This window comes from Chiloscyllium plagiosum, unplaced genomic scaffold (genome assembly GCF_037043375.1).
Source record: "Chiloscyllium plagiosum isolate Xiang-an unplaced genomic scaffold, Cpla_swu_hap1 HiC_scaffold_6, whole genome shotgun sequence".
Lineage (NCBI taxonomy): Eukaryota > Metazoa > Chordata > Chondrichthyes > Orectolobiformes > Hemiscylliidae > Chiloscyllium > Chiloscyllium plagiosum.
Window position 1 is genome coordinate 113,208,253 of NW_028270144.1, and position 23,333 is coordinate 113,231,585.

Sequence of the window (23,333 nt, forward strand, 5' to 3'; positions counted from 1 at the left end):
AGTTTGCAGCATCTCACATTTATCCAAATTAAACTCCACATGCTACTCCTCAGCCCATTGGCCCATCTGATCAATGTCCTTTTGTACTTTGAGGTAACCTTGTTCGCTGTCCACTACATCTCCAATTTTGCTGTCATCTGCAAACTTACTGTCTATACCTCCTCCATTCATATCCAAATCATTTATATAAATATGAAAAGCTCCCAGCACCAATCCTTGTGGCACACTATGAGTCACACACCTCCGGTCTGATCACTTATTAGCCGATGATCCTGCCTCATTACATATTATTTAATTGAAAATAGCCTGTAGCCAGGTACGTTGTTCAACATACCATAAAGAAACAATCCCTAATGCATTATATATTCATCTATCATGTTACCCTTGCCCATCTGATCTGTCTAGTCGATGGGCAAATTAAAACCACTCACGACAATTGTAGGGCCCTTCTTACATACTTGCATAATTTCCCAATTTATACTTTGTCCATCAGTGAAGCAACTCTTCAGGGGCCTATCAATAATTCCCACCTGTGACTTCCTCCTCTTCCTCTTTCTTATTTTCACCCAAATTGATTCCATATTATGTTTTATTGCATCTATATTACTACTCACCACCATGATACACAATGATCATGCCTTTATTAAGAAAGCTATCCCACCTCTTTTACCTCCTAGCCTATTGTACCAGAACATTGATTACCCTGAAAGTTTGAGTCCCAGTTTTGGTCAACTTGCAATCATGTCTCTGCATTAACCATTAAGTCATTTTCATTTATTTCTATTTGTACCATTAACTCATCCCACCTTTATGGTTGTGTCCATCAGGTTCTGTGTCCATTGGATAAAGAGCTATAAGTTTTGGCTTTTTACCCATTATTACTCAACCTGATTCTGATTTCTGCTGCACTCTTCTTCTTATCATTCTGCTCCTACCTGGCACAGGTAATTTTTAATTATCATTCATCTCTTTACTACCCTGCATCTCTGCTATTTCATTTCTTTTTGAATTTTTAAATGCTCTTTTACTTGATCCTTCCACACCACTACTCACCCACCCAGCCCCTACTTATTGGTTCAAGCCCTAACTAAAACTCTGGTTATACAACACCAGTTCCAGCATGTAATAAAGCATGTCCCAACAGGATAGCTCTTTCCTTCCCCACTGCTACTGCCAGAGTACCATGATTCAAAACCCATTTCTCCCACACCAACTTTTCAGCTACGCATTTATTTCTCCAAACTTCTGCCACTTTGCAGTGCCTCAGGTAGTAATTCAAATCTTTGCAGTTCTGTTTTTTTTAAACTTAGCACCAAGCTGCTTTTAATCTCTTAGCAGAATCTCTTTCCCAGTCTGAAACTATGACATTGGAACCTAAACAGACCACGCATTGCACCTTTCCCTTCCACATTCCTCTCCAGGGCACATCAGGAATGGACGGCTTATGCCCGAAAAGTCGACTCTCCAGCTCCTCGGATGATGCCTGACCTGCTGTACTTTTCCAGCACCACACTCTCGACTTTGATAGAACAGTTCTGCCTGAGCAATCCTGACAGCAATCTGAATTCTGGGTTATTACATTAAGTGTCTGTTACCATTAGTGTAGAGAGTTGTTTTTATTTTACTTCTACGACAGTATTTTGCATTCAGTTTCATGCTCATGATTCCTTTATGTTCCCTTCTACATTACAACAGTGACTACAATTCAACAGGAGCACATTTATTGCATAGCATTTCACAATGTCCTGAGATTGTGAAAGGACCTATTTACTGCAATGATTTCTTGCTTTCCCATTTGTCCCCTTTGGTGTGACAGGCAGTAAGAGACTATATAGACCAACCTGACATTTTAATGAAGTGGATTGCATTGTTTCATGATTAATTAGTCAGACATTAGTTTGAAATAGAAACCCACCTTCCCATAGTCACCCTGCAGCCAAACAGAGATTATAAAATATCCTATCTCTAAGGGTAAACCAGAGGAAAAATCCCAGTCCATTCTAATATTCTCACTATCCCCTAGTCACTGAGGGGTGAGGTGGCACGCTGTGCAGTTAATTCCCACATTGGCCTGAATGGAGTTACACCACAGAAATGATTCCCTTATAATTTATCATTTTCAGGAAAGGGTTTAGTCTCCAATTACTACAGGGTGTTCTTAATGCCTAGACTGGACTGCGAGCTGACTGTACAACATGCAGAAACACTAATGAAGAGCATCGCTGTATGGTAATCTACATTTAAATAGCACCAAAATTAACAGTGTAGTGTAAATGATCAGAAAATGTACAACAGTGCTTGTTGTGTGAATCTAAAACAGAAATTGCTGGAAAAACTCAGGTGTGGCGAAGGGCCACTGGACACGAAACTCAGATTTCTCTCCACAGATGCCGCCAGACTGGCTGAGTTTTTCCAGCAATTTTGTGTTTTTGTTTCTGATTTGTAGCATCCGCAGTTCTTTCAGTTTCTTGTATGAATGACTTTTACTATGGTTGACCGTAAGATAGATTTACACATGGTTTACTCATAATGATCTGAAGGGTCTACTTAATCCTGTGCAAATGAGGAAAACCACACAGCTGTCTGACAGGAAGAGGTTCTTGTAATAGTCTACCTCATTTTTAAGACATGACAGCAACTATATGCACATTTTATTAATATGATCAACATCTTTACAGGTAATGGTAGGGCTTACTCCTTTGAGATCCTAAGCTGCTCTCAAGCCAAGCCCATATAAAATCATCATTGTGGTGGTGCTTAGAGTTAACTCTTTCAGATGCTTGCATATTTACACAACAGCCCTATTAAAATGAAAAAGAGTCATACTCAACTTGAAATGTTAACTCGGTTTCTATACAACAGGTACTAAACTTTGCAGGTGAAGCAAAAATAAATAATTGTGCATACCCATATTCTTCAGAGACAATGACATTCAGCAAGGTCACTGCAACCTACTGTAACTCATAGAAAACTTCAAATGCAGTCAATAATGACAGAAACATAAGTGCCTCAGTCCCATTAGGTAACATCTAATTATCTGTTGTGACTAGTGTTAAAGATTATAATCAAAATTACATTATTGATACCACCCACACAAATAGTTGCAGCAGCACTCTGCCATGCAATTAAACTATTATTTTAGTGATTGATTCCAGGCTGTATGGCATCATTTCAAGAAACTTATTATGAAAAATTATCCTTTTTCACCATTGTAACAGTTTAAAGCCAAGTAATCAAGTCTGAATAATGCAGAACTCAAATGTTAGTGAAATATTCTGAATGCTTCCTTAATTTATCTTTGAGGCAGTGAGGAATGAGCGGAACATTCCCCCATGATTGGGTGAAGGCCACCAGAAATACAAGTCATAGAGACATAGTCATACAGAGTGGAAACAGGCCCTTCAGTCCAAATCATCCATGCCAACCATGCTTCCCAAATTAATCTCTTCCCACTTGCCCACATTTGACCTATATCCCTCTAAAACTTTCCCATTCACGTATTTGTCCAAATGACTTTTAAATATTGCAACTGTATGTGCATCGACCACTTCCTCTGGCAGGTCGTTGTACATACAAACCACCCTCTGCGTGAAAACGTTGCCCCTCTGGTCCCTTTTAAATCTTTCTCCTCTCACCTTAAAAAGTGCCCTCTAATTTTGAACCCCCCCTCCCCCCCCCACCAAGGGAAAAGCCTGAGTGCCTGTGGTCTATTGTGCGGATGGCAGGCCTGAGAATACATTCCGAGTACACTGAGAGAAAACATAATACACTATGATGTGCAACCATCAATGGAACAGAGGTTTAAAACAATGACATAGGAACTGTGAATGAAAACTGAGACAGCTGGTTCTCATAACAGCAATGATTTAATACAAAAGATATAACCAAGAAACAGAATAAAAAAAGGAAGAAAAGTCTGTGAACAGCAAATAAGCAGTTGTAACAATCCCAATAGGATATTTACTCATGTTGTTATACACATAAGAATGTGGTGCTCATATTGCCTGCCCCTGTTACCCACTTGCTTCTCTTTCCCTTTTTATTTCCTTCTTCTAATCTTTTCCTTTTCTTTTACTTCAGCTTTGTTTCTTTTATAATTATTCATGTTTCCTTCTCTCTCTCTTTTCTGATAGAATGTGATGGTGCTGCATAAGGTGTTAGGACAAGTTGCCACCATTTGGAGCTTGGATTACAGAGGAAGTACAGCCTTCAGTGACTCTAATCCAAGCCAATCCTCTGCCCATGCATGCTGACTGCACCCCATTCCCACACTCACTAATGCTTACACCCTGACCCCTCACACACTCACTAATGCTCACACCCTGGCCTTTAACACACTCACTAATGCTCACACCCTGGCCTTTAACACACTCACTAATGCTCACACCTGACCCTTAACACACTCACTAATGCTTACATCCTGACCCCTCCTCATTCCCATCATTTCTCACTTCTCCTTCTATAAACAACTTCTACCTTTGAACTTCTACCTTTCAACCCCCTACCATCCCCTTGCACTACTGTTAAACACCTCAAACTTAACACTATGAACTATCCCATTCTCAAGTGAATGAAATAAAGTAAATGTAAGTCACAAGAAGTGCAGGAACCTGATTCTATGATTCAAATCCTTGTTTCCAAATCTTATCATGTCCTCATCCTCTCCCTATCTCTGGAATTTCCTCAACTACACCTCCTAACTGAAGAATGGATTCAATAATGGCAGCTAGTTTTAAAGTTATTAACTTTTTGCTTATAAATACTGTATCTTATACCTCTCTATCATACCATGCCCGAGAAAGGAGCTGAGCTCTAAAAGCTTGCAATTTCAAATAAACCCATCGGACTATAGCCTGATGTTGTTTGATTTTTGACCTTGTCCACGTCAGTCCAACTTCAGCATCTCCACATTATGGAGATATCAGTAATCCTCCAATTCTGTTCTCCTAAGCATCTCTCCTCCAGTGGTGGCCATCCCACCCTCCCTCTCACCCTTCATCCCTCAACCTTTCCTTCCATTTCTTACAAACTACCTCTTTGACCAAGCTTTGGGTCATCTAGCCAAAAATCTCCTTGTGTGCTTCACTGTTTAATTTTGGTTTATAACACAATCGTGTAACACATTGGGAATTTTCTTCATGTTAACGATGCTACATAAATATAAGTTGGTGATGTCAGTCGAAGCCCCAGGAACAGAGCAGAAGGGAAGATTGAGACTCCATAATCGAGGAACAGGAAAGTTAATCAGAGAAAATTGTTTAAATTACAGACTGATGCTAGAATCTATTCATCACTGGGAACTGTGATTTTTTTTCACCAGATGTTTTTTATAACAATGTATTATTTGAATGCAGATTGAAGATAATGTGGTTTATGTTGCCATGACACTTGTGACTATGGGTTCTACATGTTCAGCGAGGGCTAACCTCAACTCTTCTGATACTTTGTGGCCTGAAGTCGTTCCCTTTTACCTCAGAATTATAGTTGGCTGAACCTGGTAGGTTTCTGCAAATTCTTTTATTTTCACTAACGCACATAATACTGTTCATTGTAAACTGCACTGACAATTCCATCTCTTTGTCACAGTCTCTTGCACACAACTGCAGATGTCACTGTTCAATCATGCTATTCATCACCATCTCAATCCAATATGCATTTTCACTATACCACAAGATAAATGTGAATATCAGCATTGCTGCAAAATAGACTTTAAAAAGCAACTTTCAAGGCTGTGCCTTCGTTTTGTGAACTGAATATTTGAATTAAGAATGTGAGTTGGCAATTCAGCCCTTTGATCTTGCTCTGCCATTTAACATGATCATGGCTGATCTTAGCATGGTCTCAACTCCACTTTCCTGCCTGCTTCCTATAGCCCTTTACCTGCCTTTCATCAGAAACATATCTATTTCTTTCTTGAATCTGTGGATTGATTCTGCCCCCACTGTACTCTGGGGCAGTGAGTTCCACAGATTCACAACCTCCTGAGAGAAGAAGTAGTTTCCCCTCATCTCAGTTTTGAACCAACTGCCTCTCACCCGATATCTATGACTTCTTGTTTGAATCATGCTCCCCACTGTGGGGCACTGTTCAAAGTCCAACTTATCAATTCCCTTTAGCATTTTATATATCTCAGTCAGATTTCCCCCTCATCCTTCTGAATTCCAGCCAGTACAAGTCCAAACTATTCAGCTGTTCCTCGTACAATAGCCTTTTCATCCCTGGATGGAAATGTGTTGCTGGAAAAGCGCAGGTCAGGCAGCATCTAGGGAACAGGAGAATCGACGTTTCGGGCATTAGCCCTTCTTCATCCCTGGAATCAACCTGGTGAACCTCCACTGAGCTGCCTCCAGTGAAGAGATCAAAACTGGACACAATACTCCAGGAGTGGTCTCACCAACATTTCATATTATTGTAACAACATTACTTTCATAATGCAGTTCTTTTGTAATAAATGACAGGATTCCATTTGCCTAAGATATGCTGCACTGCATACCCACTTTCTGCGATTCATGCACACAGATGCCCAGATCCCTCTGCACTGACACCCTTTGAATCTGCTTCCTATTTAAACAATTGGCCCTTTCATTTTACTAGCCAAAATGGAGGCCTTGCACTTATCCACATTAAACTCTATCTGCCAGATTGTGGCCTATTCTCTTAGCTTATCAATATCCATCTGCAAACTTTGTATCTCCTCATCACTGCCTGCTTTCCCACCTGTTTCAGTATCCATGAATTCTGCTACGTTACACTCTGTCCCTGCCTGCAGATCATTATATAGATTGTAAATAGCTAAAGTCTAAGAACTGAACCCTACAGCACCCCACAAGTTACAGCTCACCATCCAGAGAAGGACCCGCTTATCTCAAAACCTCCGCTTTCTGTCAGACAGCCAATCCTTTATCTAAGCCAAAATTCTACCCAACCCCCCCCCCCCCCCCCCAAGATCTAAGTTTGTGAATCAGTCTTTCACACCAGGAGTATTGTGTCCAGTTTTGATCTCTTCACTGGAGACAGTTCAGAGGAGGTTCACTAGGTTGATTCCAGAGATGAAAGGGCTATTGGACAAAGTGCTGTTCAATAGCTTGGGCTTGTTCTTTCATGCAGCACCTTGTCAAATACCTTCTGGATTGAAAGTTTCCCTTGCCATGTAATTGGATAATTATGATTTTTATCTAGCACGCCATCAATACATTACCAACTCCCCAAAATCCTACAATGGCACTCAGTAGAATTTAAATTCTGTTCATAAATCTGGAATTGAAAGCTAATCCATGACCATGAAAATTATATTAATTTTCGCTAACACCAACCTGGATTCACTAACATGAGTTCGGGAATGAAATCTGCAGTTTCACTCGTAACTTCAGTTCCACCATGTTGTGATGACTCTTAGCTGCCCCTCAGGTACCAAGCTACTCAGCTCAAGGGCAATTCGGGATGGGCAACAAATGCTGACAATGCCTCCATTGAAACTGAATAAAACAAAGGCAAATTTGACAAGCATTAAGGAGGTCCTTGTTCAAGGTCCTCAGTGCATTAAAACATAGATGCTCAGAACAGGAGTAGATCATTTGGCCCCTCAAGCCTGATCCTCCATTCAATATGATCATGGCTGATCATCGAGCTCAGTACCCTAATCCCGCCCTCCTGCCTTGATGCTTCTTTGGTCACAAGAGCTGAATCTACCTCCTTTCTGAAAATACAAGGCTTGGCATCAGTCATTTTGTGGTAGTGAATTCCATAGGCTCAGCACTCCCTGGGTGCCTGTTCAACGGATCCAGCTTTGGGAAGGTTACCCACTGAAGGTCAACCACTCCCAGTTATGCTGACAGTCAGGAGGAAATCCCTGGTAATCTGATTAGGTGGGACTTCCATCCAAAGCTCTGAAATCCCAGGGAATGCTCAATGCTGGCCAGTTAAGTGCCTGATCAGAATCAGGCAGTTTTCTTTTATTATTAGTGAGTTTTGAGAAGATTTGTAGCTCAGGTTGAGGTTCTGGATGGAGGTTTGCTTGATGAGCTGGAAGGTTCATTTTCAGACGTTTCATCACCATACTAGGTAACATCATCAGTGATGAAGGGCTTTTGCCCAAAACATTGATTTTCCTGATCCTCGGAGGCTGCCTGACCAGCTGTGCTTTTCCAGCACCACACCCTTGACTCTAATCTCCAGCATCTCCAGTACTCACTTTCGCCTAACATCATCAGTGAGCCCCCAGCTGATGTATTGGTGGTATGGCCCGCTTTCTACTTATGTGTTTAGGTTTCCTTGGATTGGTGATGTCATTTCCTCTGGCGACATCATTTTTGTCTTTTTTTTATTTTCATTCATTGATGAGGGCACTGCTGGTTAGACCAGCATTCATTGCCCATTCTTAATTGCCAAGAGAAAGTCAAGAGTTGCTGTGGCTATGCAGTCACATGTAGGCTAGAACAGATAAGATTGGCAGTTTCCTTCCCTAAAGGACATCAGTAAACCAGGCTTTTTCCCCTCAGGCAGTCAGTAATATGTTGTGATCATATTAGATTCTTAATTCCAAATTTTTATTGAATTTGCTGTGGCAGGATTCAAACCCAGGTCCCCAGAGTAATACCTGGTTCTTTGGACGAACAGTCCAGTAATAATATGACAAGGCCATCACTTCTCCTGAATTAGGTTGAGCCTTCCTCAGCAGACGTTCCTCCAGGGTTCTGCAGCCTAGGGGCCAGACCCTATTGCTAATATTGGGCGTTTCCCAAGACTGAAGAATCGAGAACCAGGGTCACAGTCTCAGGATGGGACATAGGCCACTGAGGACTGAGATGTAAAAACAGGCCTTCACTTAGAGGATGGCCAACCTGTGGAATTCTGTGCAATATAGAAGATGATCTAGATCACATTGTTCAGTATATTCAAGAAAGAGATTGAAAAAGCTTAAGATATTAATAGGCATTTAAGGGGTATGGAAAGAAAGTGAGAATATGGCATGAAGATAGATGATCATGTTGAGTGGCAGGGCAAGCTTAGAGGGCTGAAGGGCCTGATCCTGCTCCTAGTTTCCCTCTAACATTAGATTTCCTCCAGTGACTGATACCCAGTTCGAGCCTAATGACAGGTTTCAGAAAGCTGTCCTACCCTACTGCCAGACTTAGAAAAGAATCAGAAATCGCACACTTTCTAACTCATCCACTACTAGTCATCAACTGTTTTAGTATAGGTTCATCTCAGACCTCAAGGTATGTCTTCCAACAATGCTCGTCAGCAGTCTATGCATGGAGACTCAGCAGCTGCTATCTCTGCCCTCAGCTGGATTTCCAAACTTCTAACAGTGCCCCAATCAAGGAGGGCACAGTTATGTTACAACATACCACAGAGACTCCTGTGCATAACCACAGTCATCCCTGCCATTAATCAGACAACAATTCAACATTCAAAGTGATTTTTCCAACTTCTCATCTCTTAACAGGCAGCAGTACTGCCTCTGTAAACAATCTATCCTTCAGAAAGCCATGTCTTTTCAACCTCCTGGAAAGGAGATTTCATAGAATCCCTACATGTGTGGAAGCAGGCCATTCAGCCCATCAAATCCGCACTGACCCTCCAAAGAGCATCCCTCCCTCAGCCACTTCCCCACTACCTGATCCCTGATCCCTGATATTTCCCATCACTAATCCACATCCTTACACGTCCCTGGACACTATATGGGGCAATTTAAGCTTGGCCAATCCACCTAACCTGCATGTTTTTGGACTGCGGGAGGAAACTGGAGCACCCAAAGGAAACCCATGCAGACATGGGGAGAATATGCAAACACAGACAGCTGCCCGAGGCTAGAATCGAACCCCCAGGTCCCTCGCACTGTGAGGCAGCATCGCTAACCACTGAGCTACTGTGCCGCCCCTAGGCAGAGTGCGGAAATGAACACATGCCAGCCAAACCGCTGCTTTGAATGTGTCAGAGACCATTCTCAGAATTGTGAATGAGATGAGAAGACTCATTTTAAAACTAATTGCACCCACGGAATCTTTATGGGCACATGAATTGGAACAAAAAGCTTACAAATCACCGGATTTATTAGCACCACATTAAAAGTAAAGCATAATGGAGAAGCATAGCAATGAGTAATTAGATTAATGAATGATGAAAATGATGGTCTTCAAAACCATCCATAACATTTCAGTGTCAGTACAAATTTGGTAATATTCCTCTCTGGTAGTAATTAGTTCATTTTGAAGTCAGCCACCTCACTGAACACTGGCCAAGATTTCCATGGCAGAGTGCTGTCTGGAATTTCAATCTGCAGCTGCACGGGTATACTGGGCTGGGTGGCTGCTAAAAGGCAATCTTTCAATAAATGTTTAAAGCATTTGAACGTTTCAGTCATTGTTAAACATCGAACTGATCTCCAGGAATGTCAGCATCTAGAGTAAGCAAAGCCGAACTGAAGAACTGTGTCATAACGTCTTTCCAGGTGAAGACATCCTCAGATCTCTTGGTAAGGCTAAACTTCGCCCAAAACATTCTACTACATATTGGCCCAGATGCTGGAGATGTTTGGTTTCGGGGCAGTTTGATGGCTCAGGATCCCTCTCCTAGCATTATCTCTGCCTCTGATATGATGAACTTGATTTTGAATTTTGATGGCATCAGGCACAATAATCCCAAGCAAGCTTCTCCCAGAACATGCCCAGGTGGTATGTAGTCCAATAGGTTTAACCTGACAAGGGAGCTGTGCTTCAAAAGCTTGTACTTTCAAATAAACCTGTTGGACTATAACCTGTGGTTGTAGTCAGTGAAGCAATAGACCTCAAGCTGAATTTTGGCAATGAGCCACAGAACAGGAAAGCCTGTGAAGATGAAGACAGTGCAGGAAAAGACCCATTGTGGAGTATGTGGCAAACTATTGAGAGAGTAGGAGAAAGTGAGGACAGCAGATTCTGGAAGTCAGTCAAGAGTGTGGTGCTGGATCTCTACACCGCTGAAGCCAGACACCAACTCGAAGACACCTCCTCCTACCGTCCCTTCAACCAGGACCCCACCCCACCATCACCAAACCATCAACTCCCATACCATACAGAACTTCATCACCACAGGAGATCTCCCACCAACAGCGTCCGACCTCATAGTCCAGGAACCCCTCACTGCCCGATTCTACCTCCTTCCAAGATCCACAAGCCTGACCACCCTGGCCGACCCATTGTCTCAGCCTGCTCCTGCCCCACCGAACTCCTCTCCAACTACCTTGATACTGTCCTATCCCCCCTAGTCCAGGAACTTCCCACATACGTTCGAGGCACCACCCACACCCTCCAGCTCCTCCAAGACGTCCATTTCCCCAGCCCCCAACGCCTCATCTTCACCATGGATATCCAATCCCTCTACACCTCCATCCACCATGACCAGGGCCTCCAAGCCCTCCATTTCTTCCTCTCCTGACATCCCCAACAGTATCCTTCCACTGACACTCTCATTCATTTGACTGAACTGGTCCTCACTCTTAACAATTTCTCCTTCAAATCCTCCCATTTCCTCCAGACCAAAGGGGTAGCCATGGGCACCTGTATGGGCCCCAGCTATGCCTGTCTCTTTGACAGCTACGTAGAACAGTCGATCTTACGTATTTACACCGGCACCACTCCCCACCTCTTCCTCCGCTACATTGATGACTGCACCAGCACCACCTCGTGCTCCCGCGAGGAGGTTGAGCAGTTCACCAACTTATCAACACATACCACCCCAACTTTAAATTCTCCTGGACCATCTCTAACACCTCCCTCTCCTTCCTGGACCTCTCCCTCTCCATTAATGACGACCGACCTGACACTGACATTTTCTTACAAACCCACCGACTCCCACAGCTACCTGGATTACACCTCTTCCCACCCTACCTCCTGCAAAAATGCCATCCCGTATTCCCAATTCCTCCGCCTCTGCCGTATCTGCTCCCAGGAGGACCAATTCCACCACAGAACACACCAGATGGCCTCCTTCTTCAGAGACTGCAATTTCCCTTCCGCGTGGTTGAAGATGCCCCCTAACGCATCTCATCCACATCCCGCACCTCCGCCCTCATACCCCACCCCTTCAACTGTAACAAGGACAGAACCCTCCCAGTCCTCACCTTCCACCCTACTAACCTTCGCATTAATTGCATCATCCGCCGACATTTCCGCCACCTCCAAACGGACCCCACCACCAGGGATATATTTCCCTCTCCACCCCTTTCCGCTTTCTGCAAAAACTGTTCCCTCCGTGACTACCTGGTCAGGTCCACACTCCCCAACAGCCCACCCTCCCGTCCTGGCATTCTCCCCTGCCACTGCAGGAATTGCAAACCCTGCGCCCACACCTCCTACCTCACCTCCATCCAAGGCCCCAAAAGAGCCTTCCACATCCAAAGTTTCACCTGCACATCCACCAATGTCATTTATTGTATCCATTGTACACGATACAGTCTGCTCTACACTGGGGAGACTGGATGCCTCCTCGCAGAGTGGTTTAGGGAACGTCTCTGGGATGCCCGCACCAATCAATCCCACCACCCCATGGCCCAACATTTCAACTCCCCCTCCCACTCTGCCGAGGACATGCAGGTCCTGGGCCTCCTCCACCACCGTTCCCTCACCACCCGACGCCTGGAGGAAGAACACCTCAACTTCCTCCTCAGAACACTTCAACCCCAGGGCATCAATGCGGACTTCATCAGTTTCCTCATTTCCCCTCCCCCCACCTTACCGCAGTTCCAACCTTCCAGTTCAGCACTGTCCTCATGACCTTTCCTACCTGCCAATCTCCCTTCCCACTTATCCACCCCACCCTCCCCTCAGACCTATCACCTCCATCCCCACCCCCATTCACCTATTGTACTCTTTGCGACCTTCTCCCCAGCCCCCCCCCCCATTTATGTCTCCACCCTGGAGGCTCCCTGTCTCTATTCCTGATGAAGGGCTTTTCCAGCACCACACTCGCGAAGCTACTGAGAAAATTAGCCAGTGACAGCGGGTGAAGTATTACTGAAATGAGAAGTAGTTACAGGGATGTAGTAGGCAGGCACTCAGAAAGCACACTGGCAGCAAGTACACAAAGAAACAGGGTACTGTCCAGGCCATAAAGGATTGTCACCGGTGAGAACCCAACCGACCAATTTAACTGACTGCTGGAGTTCGAGCAGCAAAAGATGCAGGGTGAATTACTCCTGGGAATTATAAACAGGCCAATACAAATTCCATTCCCCTGGCAGTACAGACCAACAGGACTAATTCGGCTATGTAGAAATTAAGGTAAGCAGTAGGGACAATAGTTTTAAATTGATTACAAAAGAAGGATATCAATCCTTTCATATGCTCAGCCATGGTTGAAGCCAAAATCTTCCAATCATCTTCCATTCAACCTTGAGGCTTGAGAAGTCTTAATATCAGAGTGAGGGGCCAGGTACATGCTACGCATCACTACTATCAAAGAGAAGTTACACACATCTCATACGTGATTCCCAATTATTTTGATTCTTTATTAAGTGGAGTAATTTGTGTAGCTTCAGAGCACCAGAGGACGCTAAAGTCACTGAAGTGCAACAGTGAAATAGAGAATTACACGGTAACACATTCAGAAAAGGTGATCACAATGCAGTTAATGGGCAAAGAGGCCCACAGGAAATGGATAAATGCCAAGCAGTCCAAGGGAAATAGGCAGAGCGTACTCACAAAATTGGTTTCCATTTTGGACATCAGTGAGGTTTTGGAACAGTAATTCCAGGGTCTCTAGAGCAGTGGAACAAATTACATTCCATAAAATCACCTTCAATACTGGAGAAAGCTCTTAAGTTGATCTGGGTGTGAAGGGAGTTTCTTATGACAAGAGTTTGTGTTGATTAGGCTGACAGGAGGCAGAGTGGTTGTAGATGGAAAGTATTCTGCCTGGAGGACAGTGTTGAGTGGGGTCCCGTAGGGCTCTGTTCTTGAGCCTCTGCTCTTTGTAATTTTTATAAATAACTTGGATGAAGAGGTTGAGGGGTGGGTTAGTAAATTTGCAGATGACACAAAGGTTGGAGGTGTCGTCGATAGTATCGAGGGCCACTGCAGGCTGCAGCACGACATAGACAAGATGCAGAACTGGGCTGAGAAATGGCAGATGGAGTTCAACCTGGATAAATGCAAAGTGATGCATTTTGGAAGGTTGAACTTGAACGCTGAATATAGGATTAAAGACAGGATTCTTGGCAGTGTGGAGGAACAGAGGTATCTTGGTGTTCAAGTACACAGATCCTTGAAAGTTGCCACCCAAGTGGATAGGACTGTTAAAAAAGCATATGGTGTTTTGACTTTCATTAACAGGGGATCGAGTTTAAGAGCTGTGAGGTTTTGCTACAGCTCTAAGTCCGTGGTGAGACCACACTTGGAATATTGTGTCCAGTTCTGGTTGCTCTACTATAAGATAGATATATAGGCTTTGGGGAGGGTGCAAAGAAGCTTTACCAGAATTCTGCCTGGACTGGAGGGCTTGTCTTACGAAGAGAGGTTTACTAAGCTCGGACTTTTCTCTCTGGAGAGAAGGAGGAGGAAGACAGGGGACCTGATCGAGGTATACAAGGTAATGAGGGGCATGGATAGAGTCAATAGCCAGAGACACTTCCCCAGGGCAGGATTGACTGGAATGAGGGGTCATAGTTTTGAGATATTAGGAGAGACATATACAGGAGATGTCAGACGTAGGTTCTTTACACAGAGAGTTGTGAATGCATGGAATGCGTTGCCAGCTGTGGTGGTGGAAGCAGAGTCATTAGGGACATTTAAGCGACTGCTGGACATGCACATGGATAGTAGTGAATTGAGCAGTGCATAGGTTAGGTTATTTTATTTTACATTAGGATCTATCCTCGGCACAATATCATGGGCCGAAGGGCCTGTTCTGTACTGTACTTTTCTATGTTCTATGTTCTAGTGTAAACTGTCAGTGAGGGATACTTTGAAGAATCGGTGCTTGGCTCAGTAACAAAATTGGTTTCATCACAACTTGCGAAATAAATGGTTTTGGAAATGTTGGGGGTGCACTCCTGCCCTCTTGTTCAGCAGCCTCCTCTGCTCAGTGTTTAGAACAGTGATAGTGCACACATGCAGAATGGATAGACCTTCATGCCAGACAGCGCCTCATGATGATTGCCGTTCGACTTGCTATTTGGGAGGGTGTCAGCCCTCAAAGTTCGCTGTTGAACATTAATTCAACTGTACCACTCATGATAGCTATTGAAAAACATCACCATTTATGGCCAGTACAAAAGCTCAGAGGTTAGCACCGGGCGGCACGGTGGCACAGTGGTTAGCACTGCTGCCTCACAGCGCTGGAGACCCGGGTTCAGTTCCTGCCTCAGGCGACTGACTGTGTGGAGTTTGCACATTCTCCCCGTGTTTGCGTGGGTTTCCTCCGGGTGCTCCGGTTTCCTCCCGGTGCTCCGGTTTCCTCCCACAGTCCAAAGATGTGCAGGTTAGGTGAATTGGCTATGCTAAATTGCCCACAGTGTTAGGTGTAGGGGAATGGGTATGGGTGGGTGCGCTTCGGCGGGTCGGTGTGGACTTGTTGGGCCGAAGGGCCTGTTTCCACACTAAGTAATCTAATCTAATCTAGCATTGCTGCCTCACAGGGTTTGATTCTATTCTCGGGTGACTATTTGTGTGGAGTTTGCACATTCTCCCAGTGTCTGAGAGAGTTTCCTCAGGGTGCTCTGGCTTCCTCCCACAGTCCAAAGATGTGTGGGTTACATGGATTGGCTGTGCAATAGTGCCCAGTGTTGGTTTTTATTGTTTAAATTTAATTCAAAACAGAACTCCAAGATTCCAGTAGAAGCCCATTAATTTTAGACGGTAAGGAATCTTCTCAAAATGATGGAGATTTCAAAGTTTGTGAGAAGATTTGTAGCTCGGGTGCTACATTGAACCACAACAATAATGGAGATTTTTGCTGCAATATACAGCCCCAGGAACTTTATGACTCATTTTTAGATGAAACATTTTTCAATAAGTCTCTTTGCGATAGGGTTAATAGTAATATTTGCCAATCATGCTGCTGGCTTCCTCCCAACCCCAGATTGCAATTCTGGGGTTGATGATCTTAGTTGGCTGGGCTGCAATGCAAACTGTGGTCAAAACCTACTCTGGCTGAGGTTACCATGAAAGCCTATCCTTCTCAACCTCTCCCCTCTCCTGAGGTGTGATGTGGTGAGCTTTGGATTAAATCACAGTTGTTCAACACAAAAACAAACCCTTCGGTCCAACTCATCCATGCCAACCAGAAGGCCTAAATTAATTTAGTCCCATTTGGCCTATATCCCACTAAACTCTTCCATTTCATGTGCCCATCCAGATGCCTTTTAAATGTTTTCATTGTACCAGCCTCCACCACTTCCCTCTGGCAGCTCATTCCATACACGCACCGCCCTCTGTATGAAAAAGTTCCCTCTCAGGTCCCTTTTAAATCTTTCCCCTCTCACCTTAAACCTATGCCCTCTAGTTTTGGTCTCCCCTGCCCTGGGAAAAAGATCTTGTCTATACATCCTATCCATGCTCCTTATGATTTTATTAACCTCTAGAAGGTCACCCCTCAGCATCCAGGGCAAAAATCACCCCGGCTTTTTCAGCCTCTCCCTTTGGCTCAAACCCTCCACACCCGGCAACGTCATTATAAATCTTTTCTGAACCCTTTCAAGTTTAACAACATCTTTCCTATTGCATAATGTGAGGGTGCCAGTGTAGTACTGGGATGGACAAAGTTAAAAACCACAACAACAGGATGTAGTTCAACAGGTTTATTTGGAAGTACAAGCTTTCGGAGCACTGCTCCTTCATCAGGTAGCTAGTGGAGCAGGATCATAGGACACAGAATTTATAGTAAAAGATCAAAGTGTCATTCGTCTGATGTGATGGATTGAACAAACCTAGATTGCTGTTAAGTCTTTAAACACTTATAATGGGGGTGCAGGTTTTGATTGCAGGGAGACCACCACCAGTCATTTCTCTCTAAGGAGAGAGTAGCCCTGTAGCCCAGTAGGACTATGGCAACTTTATTTTCCTAATGGAAGTCATGGTTCATGTGTTAATGATGGGACTGAGAGAAATTATGTCAGTCAGAATGGAGTGCAAATGTCCATTTAGATGGAGTAGTGTGGCTCTGAAAGTTGCCCAAGTTCTAACACTCACTCCCAGTCAGGGAGTACCTTCATTTCAGACCTACACAGCTGCAACAGGAACTGGAGGTGGAGCAGAGGCAGGAGTGGGAGAGGAAGGGGAGATGTTCACAAAAAGGAGGTGGAGGGGTGGCTCTCAGCAGGAGGACTTACTCATCCGGTGAAATGTGCTAGCGGTACGGAGATGTTTGCCCTAACAAAGCAGTTGGTTGAAGCATTCATCAAAAAAAAATACAGCCAACAAGTATCCTCTCTGATTTACTTGCCAGATATGTGCACCATCCAGTTTCTCAGAGGAGAGGGGAATTGGAATGGACCTTTAATTCCTGAGCTCCCTTTGTTTAATGAGATACAAAACACATGGAGATAAAGGCAGTCGCTGATCAGTGGCAAGGTTCAGAAGTCGCCAACAAAGATTCAAGGGCAAAATAGCAAAAACATTTCTCGCTAATATTCTAAATTTTTAAATTTGATATTTTCCCCCTTTTCTCATTGTTTAAGCCACATTAGTGAAAGGAAAATTCTCCCTCCTCTTCCGCAACCACCCCCCCCCCCCCCCACCCTGCCCGAATCTCTAAATACTTTCTAAAACCAAAACCTGCTGATTTCAACATCTCACGTCATATACTACGACACTGCACAGAAAGAGGCCATTGGGCCCACCATGCTTTTGCCAGCCTCTTGAAGGAACCAATTTGTGCCTCTGTTCTCCCTTAAAACATAGCAACGTTTTCTTATTCAAAATATTTATCCAGTTCCCAGAGAAGGTTCTTTTACCCCAGAATGAAGCAAAACCTTACTGAATAAGAGTATTAATTCCAATATACGCTTTGTTCTCTCCAGGGATCAGTTAGCTCAGTTGGATGAATGGCTGGTTTGCAATACAGAATGACACCAAACTGCAGGCCAAGGTCATCATGAAGGTCCTGCCCTCTCATCCTGAGACATGGGGACTCTCTGCCTAAACGCACCATTAGTCATCTGTCTGCCATGAGAGAGCAGTCCTATGGTCCTCTGAAACGATGGTAACATTACCTCTCTTTTGTCTGTACCAGTTAGTCTGATTCTTCTGCTAATAATTTCAGTTCATTCTTGGGCATCTGACCATGTATTTGACCACAGTAACTGTCCTTTTATAATCTCACAGAAACAGGGGCATCATATTAATATCACTGGACCAGTAATGCCCTCAGGTCACAGTTTCAAACCTCACTGATAGAATTTAAAATCAAGTGAAAAAAATCTAGAATTGAAAGAGAGTGCCACAGTAAAGTGACCACAGAATGATCATACATTATTAAGGTTCACTAATGTCTTTTAGGATGCAAACCTTCCATCTCGACCCATCCGGACTACCTGTGATTCCGAACACAAGCTGTTATTACTGTACACGTCAGATCCCAGACTGAAATCTGGCTTGATAGATCACATTTTAATTTATTTAACAGAGAATGTGAGAAAGGAAGGCTGACAGGGAAAAAAAGAGTGTAGGAGAAAGGCAGAGAGATGGAGAGAAAGAGGAACAGAGAAAGAGGAACAGAAAAGGAGAAATGCAATTGCGTCTGAGGAAGAAGGGAAAAAGGAAGTAAGAAGAAAGAGAGGCAGAAGAGTGTAAACAAGGAAAAAAGAGGGAGAAGAGTGCATGTGAGATACACAGCTAGGGTAATGGAGGAGAGTGAGAGAGGAGAAAGAGAGGCTGTTTATGGAGGAGGAGGTGAAGAGATTGAGAGTGTGGAGGAAGAGGGAGAGGGGGTAAAGAGAATGAGAAATAACTTGAGGATAGAAAAAAAAGATAAGAAAGGAATGGAAGAAATAAGAGAAAAGATTGCTTTCAAGAAAACTCTCAATTTGTGAGGAAGTATTATTTGCTTTCAAATAAGACCAAGAATAAAATAAAACAAACTTTCATACAACTTTGCAAAAGAAATGGAGCCACACTGTTAAGACTGACAGTTGAAAAGTTACAAGTTCAAACAGCTGAATTGAACACAAGTGGAAAACTTATAAAAGCAACTTTTGAGTTAACACTTCCACCTGAACACAGGCAGGAAACGGTGACTGGCAGAGTGCTCAGAGATAATGTACATGTGATAATAGGTGAGCTGGAATGAGTATAAGATAACCATGGACACTCATTCCCAAAGGAGAGCTGAACATTCCAATATCACAGCAGAATACTTAACCAAAAGGATAAGCTCATCTAAATTCATATTCATGTCCCGGAGGAAAATCTAAAGCTTTTCAGAAAGTTGGGCAGTTGAATTTTTCAGGACGGAGATACACCAAATCATATGAAGGAAATGGCAGGGAAATGAAGCCGAGGAGCAGATAAGACATGTTCAAATTGAATAGCATTATAAACTCAAGGGACTGAATACATCGGTTTTCTTATTCCAAATGATGCACTGTATCATGAGTTATAATAGTTACTAGAGATGAGGAGTGGTGAATAGGGTCCTCTCTTTTTAACCCACGCCACGGTCAGCTGCAAAAAAGCTTTTTAATTCTTTACCTTGCTGCACAAATTAAAATATAGCACAGCTAATGTTAAGGAGCCAATTACAAATTTCTTTCAATGGAAAGAAAGAGGAATTTTATTCCTCACGAATTAAAGAAAAATAATTAAAAGCAGTACCTAACACATAAACAAAGCTTAAAAAGGGGGGAGCTGCACATTTAATGAAGAAGATAAAGAATAGGACATTTTACAAAGTAGTTCTTAGAATTTTTGAAGCGTCAGTATTTAACCTGAGACCACAGTTTTTTAAAAAAACTGATGGTCTGTATCCTCAGGACTAGTGGAATTTAAGTTTATTTTGAGTTCTCAGTGAATGAATGTTTCTCCAATCAGCTTCATCACCAGGTTTTTATCCCCCCCCCCCCCGAGAAGTCGGGAGAAATAGGGAGTGAATGAGTGTGACAGCATTACTGTTCTTTTGGTATTTCCATGTCAAAATTCACGTTTTTCTTTCCCAAGCTGAATATTCCGCAGAGCCATTCCTTAACAGCATTCTCAGTGGCTAACATATCAATTAAAAACAAAATAATAGTCCATTCACATTTCAGATAAGGTACAGAAATGTTGACACAACAGAAACGATTATCTTGATGACTTCTCTACATCTTCTTCATCACGTTTATAACCACAGCATTAGACTCACCACTCCTGTTGAATGACTGGGCTGAATTCTTCACAGTGGATATTGTACTGGTCAGATACTACAGCTCCATTCTGGTAGTGACCTTGTCCTGCATCCTGACCAGGCAGAAGCCCGCAAAAGCCTTCCAGAAGTTTCAGATCCCCGCAATCTCTGCTCCTGGCTGACATTTTGAGGTGGTCATTCAAAGCCATTTGAGGGGGATCTATTTTCCGTGCCAGTTCTATCTCAATCTGGCTTTTGTTGTCCAGGTGCATTTTTGTTTAACAAAATAAAATGTAGACTGTGTCACTAAAGTAAAAGAAGAGATAAAAAAAAAAGAGTCAATTTCAAATGCCACCATTTGTCCAATTGTGAAGATCTGAGAATTCTTTCACAGGATCACAAAATACAACATAGGCCTCTGTTCAGCTGTTCAAAGAAAATGTAGCATTTGTGTTCTTCTGACATTAGTGGAGCAGAACACCAGCCACCCATGGGCTTTATCATAGACTCTGCAACAAGTTGGAGTTGGAAGAGGGTGTTGTTGGATTTAATTGTCCGCCAAAACAGGGGGTTGCTTAAAGCTGAGAAAGTCTGAGACTCGAGGAGCCAGTTATCTGACTAGTAACTGAAACATCAGCTAAGCTAAGTATAAGTTTAGATGATAGAGAAAAGAACTTTCTTTGTTGTTTGAGTATTCTAATAGGGATGGTGCTGGAATTAGTGCAATTTCATTTTACTGCACATTTAAAGTTGTGTTACGTGTAAACAGCTTGGTTTATTCTACTTTATCTTCATTTCCTTAACATCTTTTATGTTTGAAACCAAATCTGCAGCATTGCGTGCTTGTGTTGCACTGAAATAAGACTTTGTTAAAGTCTGTTTCCACAACAGAGACAAGGATTTCACAGGGGCAGAAATGGTTGCTGGCTGTTCCAGATTTTCGATCTTTTAAAAAGAAAGGGAAAGGGGTAAAAGAGGAGGGAGGAGTAGCATTGTTAAGTAGAGAATGCATCACAGCTGCAGAAAAGGTGGTTGTTGAGGAGGGTTTATCCACTGAGTCACTATGGATGGAAGTCAGTAACAGGAAAGGATCAGTCACTTTTATCTGTGGTTTTATATAGATCCCCCAACAGCAGCAGAGAGATGGAAGAACAGATTGGACAGCAGATTTTGGAAAGGTGCAGATGTAATGGGTGACTTCAACTTCCCCAATATTGATTGGAACCTCCTTAGTGCAGATGGTCTGATGGAGCCGATTTTGTCAGGTGTGTCCAGAAAGGATTCCTGACTCAATATGTAGTTAGGCCAACTATTGGAGAGGCCATATTGGATTTGGTGCTAGGCAATGAGCCAGCCAGATGTCAGATGCTCTCGGTTGGACAGCATTGAGGTGACAATAACCACAATCGCCTTACCTGTACCATAGCCATGGAGAGGGATAGGAATAGACAGTAGGGGAAGGTATTTAATTGGGGGAGGGGAAATTTTACTGCTATTAGACAGGAGCTGTGGAGTATAAATTGGAAAGAATTATTCTACAGGCAATGCACAACAGAAATGTGGAGGCTATTTAAGGAGCATTTTCTGAGAGTGTTGAATAACTTTGTCCCACTGAGGAAGGCAAGGAATGGTAAGGTGAAGGAACATTAGATGACAAGAAAAGAGGAGCTTCTCATCAAAAGGAAGGAGGAAGCGTACTGAAGGTTGAGGAAGCAAGGAGCTGGCACAGCTTTACTAGATTACTAGAAAAGAACTCAAAAATGGACTGAGGAGAGCAAAGAGGGGGCACGAAAATGTCTTGTTGGGAAGCATTAGGGGAAACTCAAAAGGCGTTCTACACATACATGAGGAATAAGAGAGAGGGTAAGGCTGATCAGGGATGGTGGAGGGGACTTGTGCCTGGAATCCAAAGAGGTAGGGGAGGCCCTAAATGAGTTTTTTGCTTCAATATTCACTAGAGAGGGGGATCTTGTTGATAGCGACAACACCGTGGATCTGGTTAATAAGCTTGCACAGATTGATATTAAGGAAGACGATGTGCTGGAAATTCTGAGAAGCATCAAGATCGATAAGTCCCCACGGCCAGACCAAACATACCCAAGGTTACTACGGGAAGTGAGAAATGAGATTGCTGCGCCTCTGGCGATGATCTTTGCATCCTCACTCTCCACAGAAGTAGTACCAGATGATTGGAGGGAGGTGAATGTTGTTCTTCTGTTCAAGAAAGGGAAATCCCTTGGAATTAGACACCAGTCAGTCAGTCTTACATCTGTGGTAAGCAAGGTATGGAAAAGATTCTTAGAGGTAGGCTTTATGACTATTTGGAAAAACATAGTTTGATTAAAGATAGTCAGCTTTGAGAGGGGCAGGTCATGCCTCGCAAGCCCTATTGAGTTACTTGAGGATGTGCTGAGACAAGTTGAAGGTCGAGTAGTGGATGTAGTGTATGTGGATTTCAGCAAAGCATTTGATAACGTTCCCCACAATAGACACATTCAGAAAGTTAGGAGGTATGGGATACAGGGAAACTTGGCTTTCTGGATACAGAATTGACTGGCCAAAAGGTGACCAATGGTGTCCCACAGGGATCTGTTCTTGGGCCTCTGCTCTGTACTTTTTATAAATGACTTTGATGAAGAAGTGGAAGGGTGGGTTAGTAAGTTTGCCGATAACACAAAGATCAATTGTGTAGTAGATACTGTCAAGGGCTGTTGCAGACTACACCAACACATTGACAGGATGCAGAGCTGGGCTGAGAAGTGGCAGATGAAGTTCAACCTGGATAAATGCGAAGTGATTCATTTTGGAAGGTCGAATTTGAATGCTGAGTACAGGGTTAAAGACAGGATTCTTGGCAGTGTGGAGGAACAGCAGGATCTTGGGGTCCACGTAAATATATCCCTCAAAGTTGCCATCCAAGTTGATAGGGTTATTAAAGTGGCATATGGTATTTTGGCTTTCATTAACAGGGGGATTGAGTTTAAGAGCGGCCAGGTTTTGCTGCAGTTCTATAAAACCCTGGTTAAACCACACTT

The 23,333-nt window shown here is 43.3% G+C and overlaps 1 protein-coding gene across 4 annotated transcripts in view; it reads right to left on the minus strand.

Annotated features, from left to right (window-relative positions):
* oca2 (oculocutaneous albinism II) overlaps positions 1 to 23,333 on the minus strand; it is a 546,847-nt gene that overhangs the window by 481,821 nt on the left and 41,693 nt on the right. For all 4 annotated transcript variants that reach the window (XM_043692289.2, XM_087987811.1, XM_043692287.2 and 1 more), the window contains exon 2: positions 20,317 to 20,604. In XM_043692289.2, the coding sequence (XP_043548224.1) occupies positions 20,317 to 20,570 (254 nt within the window). In that variant the 5' untranslated portion in view covers positions 20,571 to 20,604. The remainder of the gene's footprint in view (positions 1 to 20,316; positions 20,605 to 23,333) is intronic.